This window comes from Capra hircus, chromosome 23 (genome assembly GCF_001704415.2).
Source record: "Capra hircus breed San Clemente chromosome 23, ASM170441v1, whole genome shotgun sequence".
Classification (NCBI taxonomy): domain Eukaryota; kingdom Metazoa; phylum Chordata; class Mammalia; order Artiodactyla; family Bovidae; genus Capra; species Capra hircus.
The window spans coordinates 633,044-644,128 of record NC_030830.1 but is presented as its reverse complement, the minus strand read 5'-3'; the positions used below and the strand labels follow the sequence as shown (position 1 = coordinate 644,128).

The 11,085-nt window shown below is 60.1% G+C and overlaps 1 protein-coding gene across 1 annotated transcript; it reads right to left on the bottom strand.

Moving 5' to 3' along the window:
• FOXQ1 (forkhead box Q1) lies at positions 306–2,857 on the bottom strand. The gene has a single exon (XM_018039295.1). It carries the CDS (start codon positions 2,238–2,240, stop codon positions 1,095–1,097), a length of 1,146 nt encoding a protein of 381 aa, XP_017894784.1. The 5' UTR covers positions 2,241–2,857; the 3' UTR covers positions 306–1,094.

The following is an 11,085-nucleotide window of genomic DNA, read 5'->3' as shown; positions in this document are numbered from 1 at the left end:
TGGTTAACAGCTGAACTTGTCCCCAGAGGTTCTTGGGGAAGGCGGGCCCACACGTTATCGTTTGTTCTGGTAACTTAAGTGAATTTTTGGAGGTCATTGCTTTGACGTTTAAGAAACCCCACTGATGGAACTTGGATCCTGCAGATTCCTACAGTGATGTGCCGGGTAATGAAACCCACAGCATCTGCCTTTACGGAATTATTCAGGAAAACAGTTTGAACTCCACAAGGAGTTTAAGAGTCAAACCTGAGATTATTTGGGAGGGGGGTACAAACCTCCGTCTCCAACCCATCACCACAAAGTGCTGAAGTCAGTTGTCAGTTTTATTAAAAAATGAGCACTATGCCGGGGTTTCATAAAACTTATACGTGAGTATGTACAGACACAAATAAAATAATATTAAAAGTAAAAATCACACTTGCTTTCAGGTGGCAGTGATCCTGGCACCCCACAAACATAACGGTTAGCTCTTGCTTGGAAGAAGCCACCCGGCCTAACGAGAACACACTTAAGAAATGACCCAACAGACAGTAAAGCCACAACCGTCGCCTGCAACATTTTCCATTCGGGTTTCAAAAATATATAAATAATTTAATCATAAAACCCAACAATATATATATTTTTCGTCTTTGGCACAGTGAAACGGTGGTCAGTAGCAGAGATGACTGACGCTCCTCTGGCCCCTGGCACTCAGCTGCGCCTGTAAAGGCCACAGGCACGCAAGGAGGGGCCCGGGGCCCGCGCAGTAGCCGTGCACGGTCACCCGGAACGGTTCCCTGATGTGCTGCTTAGCTTTGTTTCGCTTTGTAAGGGACAAAGCACCGAAGGCGCAACAGCAGGAACAAGGCAGAGCCTGGGCCAGGAGGAGAAGGTTCTGTGAGGCACAGGCTTGGTTCAGGAAAGGAAACTATCCGAGGCCCTGCTTTGCTCCTTTGAACGTGAGTTAGAGGACGAAGGGAACGTTCGGGACGCAGGTGCGACCCTTCCGTCCGGTGTTCGCTCCAAGGCACGTCGGGTGATGGTTCTGGGACGGTCTCTGTCCTCGGGCGGAAAGCGCCCAGCCCGAGCCCGCGTCGCCGCCGCCCCCGGCGCGCTCATGCCAGGAGCGTCTCAGGCCGACTAGGCAGGTGCGGGCCGGGCGCGCGGGCCGAGGCCGCGAGCAGGGCGTCGGGCAGCCGCACGGGGCAGTACAGGTGCGCACCGGCGGCCGGGCCTCGGAGCGGCTTGGCCGGCGCCGGGGCGGCCAGGGGCGCTAGGAGGAGGGGCGGCGCCTCGGCCCCGCGCGCTAGCAGCCCCGGCGGCTCGGCCGCTCCAAACGCGCAGAGCGGCAGCAGGGCCCCAGCGGGCGCGGCCTGGAGCAGCGCCGGGTAGGCGGGCGGCGGCGGGCAAGGCGCCGCGCCCCACGGAGGGCGCGCCCCGGGGCCCATGTCCCCGGTGCAGCGGCTGCGGAAGGGCTTGCTGAGGATACTGTCGATGGCGAAGGGGCCGGAGAATCTGCCGGCCGGGCTGGCGCGCCCCTCTGGGCGGGCGGGCGAGCGCGCGCGGGGCGAAGCCGGGGCCGGGGCGGCGGGCGCGGGCGGCGGAGGCGCGCCGTCCGCGGGCCGGAGCGCGGGGCCGGGGGCCGCTGCCCGGTGGCTGAGGCGCTTGCGGCGGCGGCGGAAGACGCCGTCGGCGAAGGTGTACTCGCTGTTGGGGTTCAGCATCCAGTAGTTGTCCTTGCCCCAGGGCCGCGAGGGGTCGCGAAGCACCTTGACGAAGCAGTCGTTGAGCGAGAGGTTGTGGCGCACGGAGTTGCGCCAGCCGGTGTAGCTGCCGCGGAAGAACGGGAACTTGCCCATGAGGTACTCGTTGATCTCGGCCAGCGTCAGGCGCCCGCCCGCCGAGTCGCGGATGGCCATTGCGATGAGCGCGATGTACGAATACGGGGGCTTGGGCCGCCGGGTGTACGGCTTGCCGCGCGCGCCCTCGCCGCCGCCCGCACCCCCCGAGCCTGCGCCCCCGGCTCTGGGCCCCGCCGCCGCCCCCGCCGCGCCCGCCTCCTCGGCGCCCGGCCCGCCGCCCGCGCTCCGCTCGCCGCTGCCTGCCGCCGGGCTGTTGGCCGCGCAGTCCCCGTCCGAGCCCAGGGAGTCGTCGCCCGCGGCCGATAGCGGAGACGGCGCGTCGCTGCCGCCCGCACCCTCCAGGTCACTCCCCGGCTTGTCCCCGAGACCCGCGCGGGGCCCGAACACCTCCAGCTTCATGCCCGCGCCCGTCCTCGCCCGGCGCGCACCCTTTGCCTCCGCGCGGTCCTGGACAGCGGGTGTCCGGGGCGTGGTGGCGATCGGGGCCGCGGCCCTGGCCTCTCTCTCCCGGAGCTCGCCTTCCTCTGGGTGAGACCGTCGCTCTCCGGATTGGAGTCCCCTTCCGCAGGAGTTCTTTGGAGTGGTTGTGCTTATTGGGTGAAACGACAGGGGCGACGAGGGAGGAGCTGAGGGCGCACTGGCTTCAGGGTGAGGAGCGGAGACGGGGGAAGGCGTGCAGAGCCGCGGTTCCAGCCTCGGGTGCCGGGGCGCGCGGGGCTTGGAGTTCCTGCCGGAGGAGGAGGAAGCGTGCGCATCCGCGTCCCGTTCCAGAGACGGGGTCTCTTCTCCCGCAGCCGCAGGTCCCGGCCAGGCGCCCTCGCGGGTCGAGTCAGTGCCGCTGCCGTGCCTGCCGCGCCGGGGCGAGGGTCCGGCCTTCAGCCTCGAGCGCCCACGGAGCCGAGCCTCCGAGGCCGTGGCGCCCGCAACCGCCCTCCCGGCCCCGGCCTCCGGAGCAGCATCCCCACGCCTGCCGCCGCGGCCCCGTCTCGTCTCCACCTTCGGCCCGGCCCGATATAACCCCGCGGCACCCCGCGAGGGCGGGGCCTGGGCGCCGACGGCGGGCGGGGAGCGCGGTGGCCCAGGTGGCCGCGGCTCCGCGGCGGGCGCGCGCTAGGCGGAGGCCACGCGGCGGCGCGGCCGCAGGTTGTTTGTTTTGGGTCCGCCCGGCCCCGCCCTCCTCCTCCCGCCAATGGGAGGCGTGCGCGCGGCTGAGGGCCTCGCGTGTGCGCGCGCGCGTGTGCGCATCGCCTCGGGGGCCGCGCGCGGCGCTCGGAGGGGCCCCTGCGCCCGGGAGCGCTCGGAAGCCGTGCGAGCGCGCGGCCGGGGCACCTGCCGGGACGCCTGGCGCGGCTGGGGCCCGCGGCCTCCCTAAGCCGCACTTGGTGTGCGGGTGCTCCGCTCCCCCACGCAGACCCCCGTCGTCCCGGCCGAGGGGCGAGCAGCGGAGCACGCGCAGGACACACTGCGGTGACCTCCCAGCGGGGCCGCGCGGCGTGTCCTTCTCGGGACCTCGTTTTGAGAACCGTCTCTCTCTTCCTTCTCTAATGAATAAAAGTCTGGACTCGAGATTGGCTACACCTGAGATGACCTTGACTCGCTCTCATACTGGCCCGACTTTCTTTGTCTTCCGTGGCCTCTTCCCTCACCTGGGCGGGGGCTCCCGCGAGGAGCGGCGGGGCCCCTGCCGGCTCTGCGCGGCTCCCGCCCCCGGGCGGCCGGCAGCCCTCCTGCTCTGGGACGTTCGCTGCGGTTTCCGTGGCACCGGCGGCGTCCGGCGGTTGGGAAAGCCGGCCCTCTCACCTCGGCGGGACGCCCGGCGGCGTGGATGGTCCCCGAGGGCGCACTTCTAACCCGCTGCCCTTCCAAGCTGAGGCTTCGTCCTTTTCCGGCCTTTGTTGCAAATAAGCGACGGAGCTGCGAGTAGGTGGGACCCCCGTCGATGTTTATTTTATTACTTTCCACCATTTGTGCAGAAAATGTACACAAGCCTCTCTTATCTTATTTCAGGCAGTTTTAAAGGCATTCAGCATGGGGTCCGAAAAATGGAGAGCTCTGTTGTTTCTGGTGTTTGGGGGAAAGATCTGTTTTGGAGATTAGACTGGATTGCGTGCCTGCGGAGAGCTGGGAGCTGGCAGGAGTGGCTTTTTTTCTGAAGGCAGATGCCTGAGGGGCCTGGCTCCGGGCCAGGAGTCTGTGGACCCCAGGACCTGGAGGTGGGGTGGGCTGGAAAAGGAGAGCAGCAGGTGAGCCGCCAGGGGTGACAGCGTTGGCAGTGAGTGCCGTCCTGGTGTGAACTCTGGAGGTGGGACGGAGGCCTGTTTCATGGGGCAGATAAGCCGGGAACTTGAAGTGTGGGCCATCCAGCTGCTGCAGAGTCTAAGGGAGGCCAGAGACACTCCAGGGCCAGGTGTGCGGGGACCCAGTTCCACCCTGGAGATGCCTAGGAGGCAGTCCTGCAGGCCCGTCCGCCTGGCCACCACCACAGCCCTGCCCTCAAGTCACCCAGAGCCTGGAATCGCAGCAGTCCCCTTCCTGGGCTCCCCACTGGCCGCCCCCCAGCCCCTCCTGTTCTCCAGCTGGAAGATCAGTCTGGGAAGTGCTAGTGAGCTGAACGTGTCGATGTGGGTTTGATCAGAAGGGAGAGAAGAGATTACACACTGGGCCCTGTTGCCACTCACAACACTCACAGCAGCGACCCTGGGCCCTGTCCTCGCCGCTGCGCGTGTGCAATGATGCCCAACGGAAGGGCTTCTGTGCTCATTGCCTTGGCACTGCTCCTTTCTCGGGTGAATATACGGCACTGCATTTCCGGCTCTGGGCACTTGGGCCTTCGGGTGAACTCCCGGAGCCCTGAGATCCTACCCCTCGCCCTACTCCAGCCTGGCCTGGTAGGAGGGGGCGTGTTGAAGCGCGGGTGCTCTCCCCCTCCCCGCTCCCGCTTCAGGGCAAAGGAGCGTCGGTCCTGCCAGGGAAGCAGCCGCCCGCCCTGCCCCCCGCTGCAGGGTCCCCTCCACTGCCACCGTTCTGCTGGGGAAAGGACCAGCTGTCACTCCCGTGGGGCGGTCTCTCCCTGCCCCGGGGCTGGGCCGCTGGTGGGCCGCTGGGCAGGCTGCAGATTTGGGAGGAGGGGAATGAGGAGAGAGGGGCATGGGAGTGGGGGGCCTGTCGCCAAGAAAACCTTTTTTATTTTCAGGATGACAGAGCTTTGGGAGATGGGGAAAGGGCTTTGTAAAGGAAGACCCCGCTGACTGTGGTAGGCAGAGGGCCACTCAGAAGGTTGGAAAGACCCCCAGGTGCTGGAATGCAGGCCCCAGGAAGCCAGGAGCTGTTTCTCGTCCCCGCTGCGTCCCCAGTCCTTGCCCCAAGGACTGTCTCGCTGTGCTGTTCCCTGAGGCAGTGTCCGCTGCTGTTCTGAACCCTTGTTACCTTTCCGTTCTTTTACTCCCAAGAAGTCTTCCCCCGTCTGCAGGTACAAGAAGACAGAGGTGGATGGAGGTTGCCCTCCCCTCTGCATCGTGTGCACGGCGCCCTCCAGGCCAGTGCAGAGCCTGCAGACATTTCACATGTGCTGTGCGCAGGTTCCCTAGAAAGGCTTGGAGACGTCTGCGCCCTAACTTTCAATCCTTTGGGGATCAGCATTGATGGGTTAATGATAAATGCCCGTCCGTGGAGCCTCACCAAACTCTTCGTCGGGTTTGAAAGACCCATGTGTTTGTTCATTTATCCCCTTGCCCTTAAACTTGTGTGGTGATGAGGAGGTAGATCGAGTCCCAGTGGTCACCCGGAGCTCCATGCGCCTGGAGGAGGGCACGGCCACCCACTCCAGGATTCTTGCCTGCAGAGTTCCACGGACAGAGGAGTCTGGTGGGCTGCAGTCCATGGGGTCGCAAAGAGTCGGACACGGCTCGGCGATTAACCCTTTCTTCACTTTCTTTCTTCTTGGGCTCCTTGAAGTGGTTTTAGGCAAAGGAAGGACATGCGTCCATCTCCAGACAAAGACTAACAGCTGGAAACCCTCGGTGGGTTTCGAGCTCACTGTGACTTGATGTTTCTCTGCGCCATGCCTAAACCTTGGGGTGTGGCTCCTGGAATGTGAGGGGCTCGGTGGACCTGACTCCGCTGGAGACGTGGGTGCTGGCCCCAGTGCACACAGCCTCCTGGCCCCAAAGGAGCCAGGGGACCGCCTCTCTCACTCTCCCCTGCCCCCGGACACCTGGAACCGTCGGTGAGCTTCTTGCTGGGTTCCCTCTGCAGGAGCCACCTTTGGCCTCTGGGTCTGAAGAGAAGGTGAACTTACATTGCCTGCCCTGGGGTCCCAGGCCTCTAACTCTGTGAGAGCGGCTGTGTTGGGGCCCCAGTCCACAGGGGTGGCTCAGATCCAAGCTCCATCACTTGTGGAACAGGGTGGGGCTGAAAGTTGGGGCTTGACGTCCTCTTCAGGGCTCAGGCCCAGCTCCCTGGACACGCCTTGCTCGTGGTGAAAGGGCAGAAAGAGGCCTGGCTCTGCCCAGGCCTCCTCGTCGGTCTGGCTGGCTCGTGGTGACGCAGGGCCCTCGGGGAACCTGCAGGGTGGGCACACATCCCTGTCACTGAGCCCGCCTCACTGGCCTGTGCCATGTCACTTCTCTTCCTGCTGCTACTAGGCCGGGGACTCGGTTTAAGTGAGGGCCCGGCACTGTCTGGCACTGTTCACCAGGGGAAACCCGAGGGCTGTGCTGGAAGTTTCTCTGGAGACCGCAGCAGTGCTGACCACAAGAAGCCTGGTGGGCGTGCCTGCGCTGCAGGTGCGGCTCCTGGGCGTGGGGAGGGCGGGGAGGGGCGCAGTGACCTGGGGTGGAGAGAGGGGGGTGGGGCTCCCTGGGGAAGGGGGTGAGGACGGGGGTCAGCCCCAGCTGGAGGCAGGGGAAAGCCGGGGGGAGGATGGAGGCCGCGGGAGCCGCCTGAAGCTCATGACAGCCATGCTGCCTGTGGGAGGTGCTGCTGAAGGAGGGGAAGCCTGGGGGACTTGTCGCGGTGCGGTGGCAGCTCGATCCCGGGGTCCTGGAGCCGTCCTCAGGGGAACACTCTGGCCCAGCTCTGGCCCAGCCTCCCTTCCACTTGAAGTTCTTTGACTTGTGAGTTTTAAAAGCAGAGCAAGAAAGCTTGCACTTCCCTTTAAGGTAGGCGAACGATCAGACGCACGCCCGTGTTTGTCCAGGAAGGAGACCTTTGCGGGTGTGTCTGAGCCTCCCCTCACCCCCTGGTACTGCCCCTTCGGCCTGCTGTTACAGGATCCGGCGAGCTGGGGGAGATGGCAGATGGGACCCGCTGTGTCCTTGGAATGAGACAGTGCGTGCAGGGCCCATTCCGCCCTCTCCTGCCTTGACCAGGAGCCCCAGATCCTGGGGGTACAGCTTACCATGGGCAGTTGGGCCTATGGAGACCGGACATCTTTGCAAATGTTCAAAAACTCCCTTCAAAATCCCGCAGGGCCCCCGTCAAACACCTTAATCTTGGCTCAGTTAAACAGCACTGACTGGAGCAGCTAGCAATATGAGGGGAGCGTCCCTGGTGGCCCAGTGGTCAGACTCCGCGGCTCCTCTGTAGGACTGCAGGTCCCATGCCCGGCTGGAGAACTAAGATCCACACCATGGCCAACTTTTTTTTTAATTAAAAAAATATATTATGACAACATCGTTCTATAATTTTATGCCCCAAAGTATTGGCCACTCTAAATAGGTTATCTTTTTAAATGAATAACTTGACATCGTCCATGCATTTAGAGTACTTCAGAGAAAGTTCCACACAGTTATTGTAAAAGGTAAAGAAAACAGGATAATGAGCCCCCACATACCCGAGCTTCCACTCCAGCCACTCCCAACCGACGGCCAGTATTATTCTATCCTTATTCCTTCCCATTCCTCTGCCACCTACCTACATTTTTTAAAAGACAAACCTCAGACAGCATATAATTTTTTTTTAACAGCATATAATTTTATCTATATTTCACTGTTATTCTAAAGATAAGAATTCATTAAAAAATTAACCAAATTCCATTATCATACCTAAAAAATTAATAGTAATTTTTAACATTACATATTCAGTATTCAAATTTTCAATTATCTTAAAATGTAAGATTACTTTAAAGTCACTTTTACTGAGGTGCATTTTTTTGTATAATAAAATGTACCAATATTAAGGGCGCAGGTAAACTGACAAATTCAAACACTCCTGTAACCACCGTCATATCAAGATGCAGAACATTTTGGCCACCACGGGAAGCTGCTTCCTACGCACGCTGTCAACTTCACCTCCTTTTCCATCCTCAGCCCCAGGCTACCTGGCTTTTCTTTTTTCTTTTTACATTTATGAACAGTCAGGAGTTCTAACAAGTCCATCCTAAAGAAAATGAACCCTGAATATTTACTGGAAGGACTGATGCTGAAGCTGAAGCTCCAACACTTTAGCCACCTGATGCGAAGAGCCGACTCACTAGAAAAGACCCTGATTCTGGGCAAGCTTGAAGGCAGGAGGAGAAGGCGACAGCAGAGGATGAGGTGGTTGGACGGCATCACTGACTCAATGGACAAGAGTCTGAGCAAGCTCAGATGGACAGGGAGGCCTGGAGTGCTGCGGCTCACGGGGCTGCAGAGAGATGGACTGACTTAGTGACTGAGTATCGGGAGTATAGGGCCCGTGTGGATATCTTCTTCTTTCCTTTTTCTGGCCACTTAAAGCATTCACTGCCAACAGCTGGTTCTCAGCAACTTTGCTGATGCTTCTCTGTGGCTGGCCTCTGCCGCCTGCTCTCTGCCTCCTTCCTGGACTCGAATCACGCACGTTTGACTACTTGGCAACTGACCTGCAGGTTGCTGAGCGTGTGTGTGTGTTCTGTCTGTTTTCCTGCCTGTCTGAACATTGTCCATTGTGGTGTCTTCGTATTCACTGATTTTCTTTTGGAATGTCTGATCCGATGTTACAATTGTCCAGTTAAAATTTCCCCACAGACACTATACTTTTCTTCTCTGGAAGTCCCATTTGATTCTTTTTTTAAAAATATTTTCGTCTACCTCTTCATCCTGTTCATGTTTTCCTCTTGGATTTTAAATATACGTATTTCACATTTCTAGGTGTCCTTGTCCGCGGTTTCCAGCCTCTCTCATTTGTAGGTTTGTTCCTTTTGACTGATTTTCCTTCTTATCGGTCAAAATTTGCTGATTTTTTTTTTTTTTGCATGTCTAGTAATTTTTAATTGGATGCAGGACATGAACTTTAGGTCACTGAGTGTTTGGATTTTGTTTCTTCTTTAAAAGGGTTTTTGAATTTGTTTTGCTCGAAAATTAAGTTACGTGTTTCTGATTAACCCTTACCAAGTTTATTTACTTATTTAAATTGGAGTGTGTTGCTTCACAACGCGGGGGTCGTTCCTTCTGTACAATAGCGTGAATCAGACGTGTGTACACATACATCCGCTCCCTCTCGAACCTCCCACTCTAGCATCCCCGCCCCACCCCCCGCCCTGGGTCAGCACAGAGCACCGAGCTCAGCCCCCCAGCCCCCCAGCCCCCAGCCCCCCCAGCCCCCCCAGCCCCCCAGCCCCCCAGCCCCCCCAGCCCCCCAGCCCCCCAGCTCCCCCAGCCCCCCCCGCTCCCCCAGCCCCCCCAGCCCCCCAGCCCCCCAGCCCCCCCAGCTGTCTGTTTCCGTGTGGCAGTGCATGAGAGTCGTCGGCGCCACACTCTCGATCTGTGCCCCCGCCCACCCCCCCCGCGTCTGTGCCCCGCGCCACCCCCCCCGCGTCTGTGCCCCGCCCACCCCCCCCCGCGTCTGTGCCCCCGCCCACCCCCCCCGCGTCTGTGCCCCGCCCACCCCCCCCGCGTCTGTGCCCCCGCCCACCCCCCCGCGTCTGTGCCCCGCCCACCCCCCCCGCGTCTGTGCCCCCGCCCACCCCCCCCCCCCCCGCGTCTGTGCCCCCCCCCCCCCCCACCCCCGCGTCTGTGCCCCCGCCCCCCACCCCCGCGTCTGTGCCCCCGCCCCCCCCCCGCGTCTGTGCCCCCGCCCCCCCCACCCCCGCGTCTGTGCCCCCGCCCCCCACCCCCGCGTCTGTGAGTCCACACCGGCTTTGTTCTTAAGCCCCTTCTAGGGCAGCTCTAGACCAGTCTGCAGTCAGTCCCGTTACTAAGATGCGCCACTTCCGGCATCTCCGCCTACGGCCCTGGGTGTTCGAGCCACGCGTCCACTGCGGCTGGTTGGAAGCCGCAGCTCTCCCAGCCCTGCGAAGTCTGGGAACCGTCGCAACTGCAGCTCTTCTTCGGTTCTCTGTCCAGCCTTGCAGATGCCCCCCGCCCCGCGCATGGTCTGGGTTTGCCCAGATCCAGGGCCCCTGCAGACTTCCGGACCCTTCGGTGCGCAGTTCGGTCCTCCCGGGCACTTGGCCCCTCACACCCTGCGGGCTCCGCTTCCCGAGCTCAGCCCCGCGTCCCTCGGCTCAGACGTGGGCCTCCTCTCCACTGCTCCTGTCCTTTGCTGTTGTTTTCAATTTACTTTCAGGCAAAAATCGAGGATGTTGTAATCTCTGGGATCAGCATCATATTGTTCGATGTCTTATGTCTAAAAACGTTTCTATTTGTATTTTGCCCAATTTTCTGTTTGTTCAGTGGAGAAAAATATTCTGACTTCTCCTTCACAGCTGGGAATATAAGCCATGACTTTAAGACACAGTTTATGTACTTGAATTGGGATTCAAACAAAGCTCACACAGTTCGATCGGCTCGTGTGTCTTCTGACCGTTTAAAATGATGAAGTCCCGCCTCCCCTTCCTCGCTGTCTCTCCTGCTGCCGCTGTCTTTTGCTGGAACACTGGCAGTGCTGTGTGCTGAGTTTCACACATCTCTCTGGACTTCACTGACTCCGTTCCCAGGGCGTCTACCCTGATCCTCTGTACGTGTTCCTTCATAGCTGGCGTTGGATTGGGAGACTCGATCAGATTCAGATTAGGTTTTCTCAAGACAGCTCTAAAGATGTTGGCTGGCTTCCCGTCACAAGCACACGCCTTTCTGTCATGTCAGCAGTCACTGATGCTCAGCAACTAGACCAAAGCCTTTCGTTTAATTTGCTGAGTTATCCCAGAGCCTGGGTCTCAGCAAGGATGAGTTTCTAGACTGAGCAGATGGGACTGTTGTATCTAGCCACGTACTTGTTTTCAAAAATACCAATTATGATGACAACGTGGAGCTCCAGTCAAACGTGGAGTGTTTTCAAACTTGCT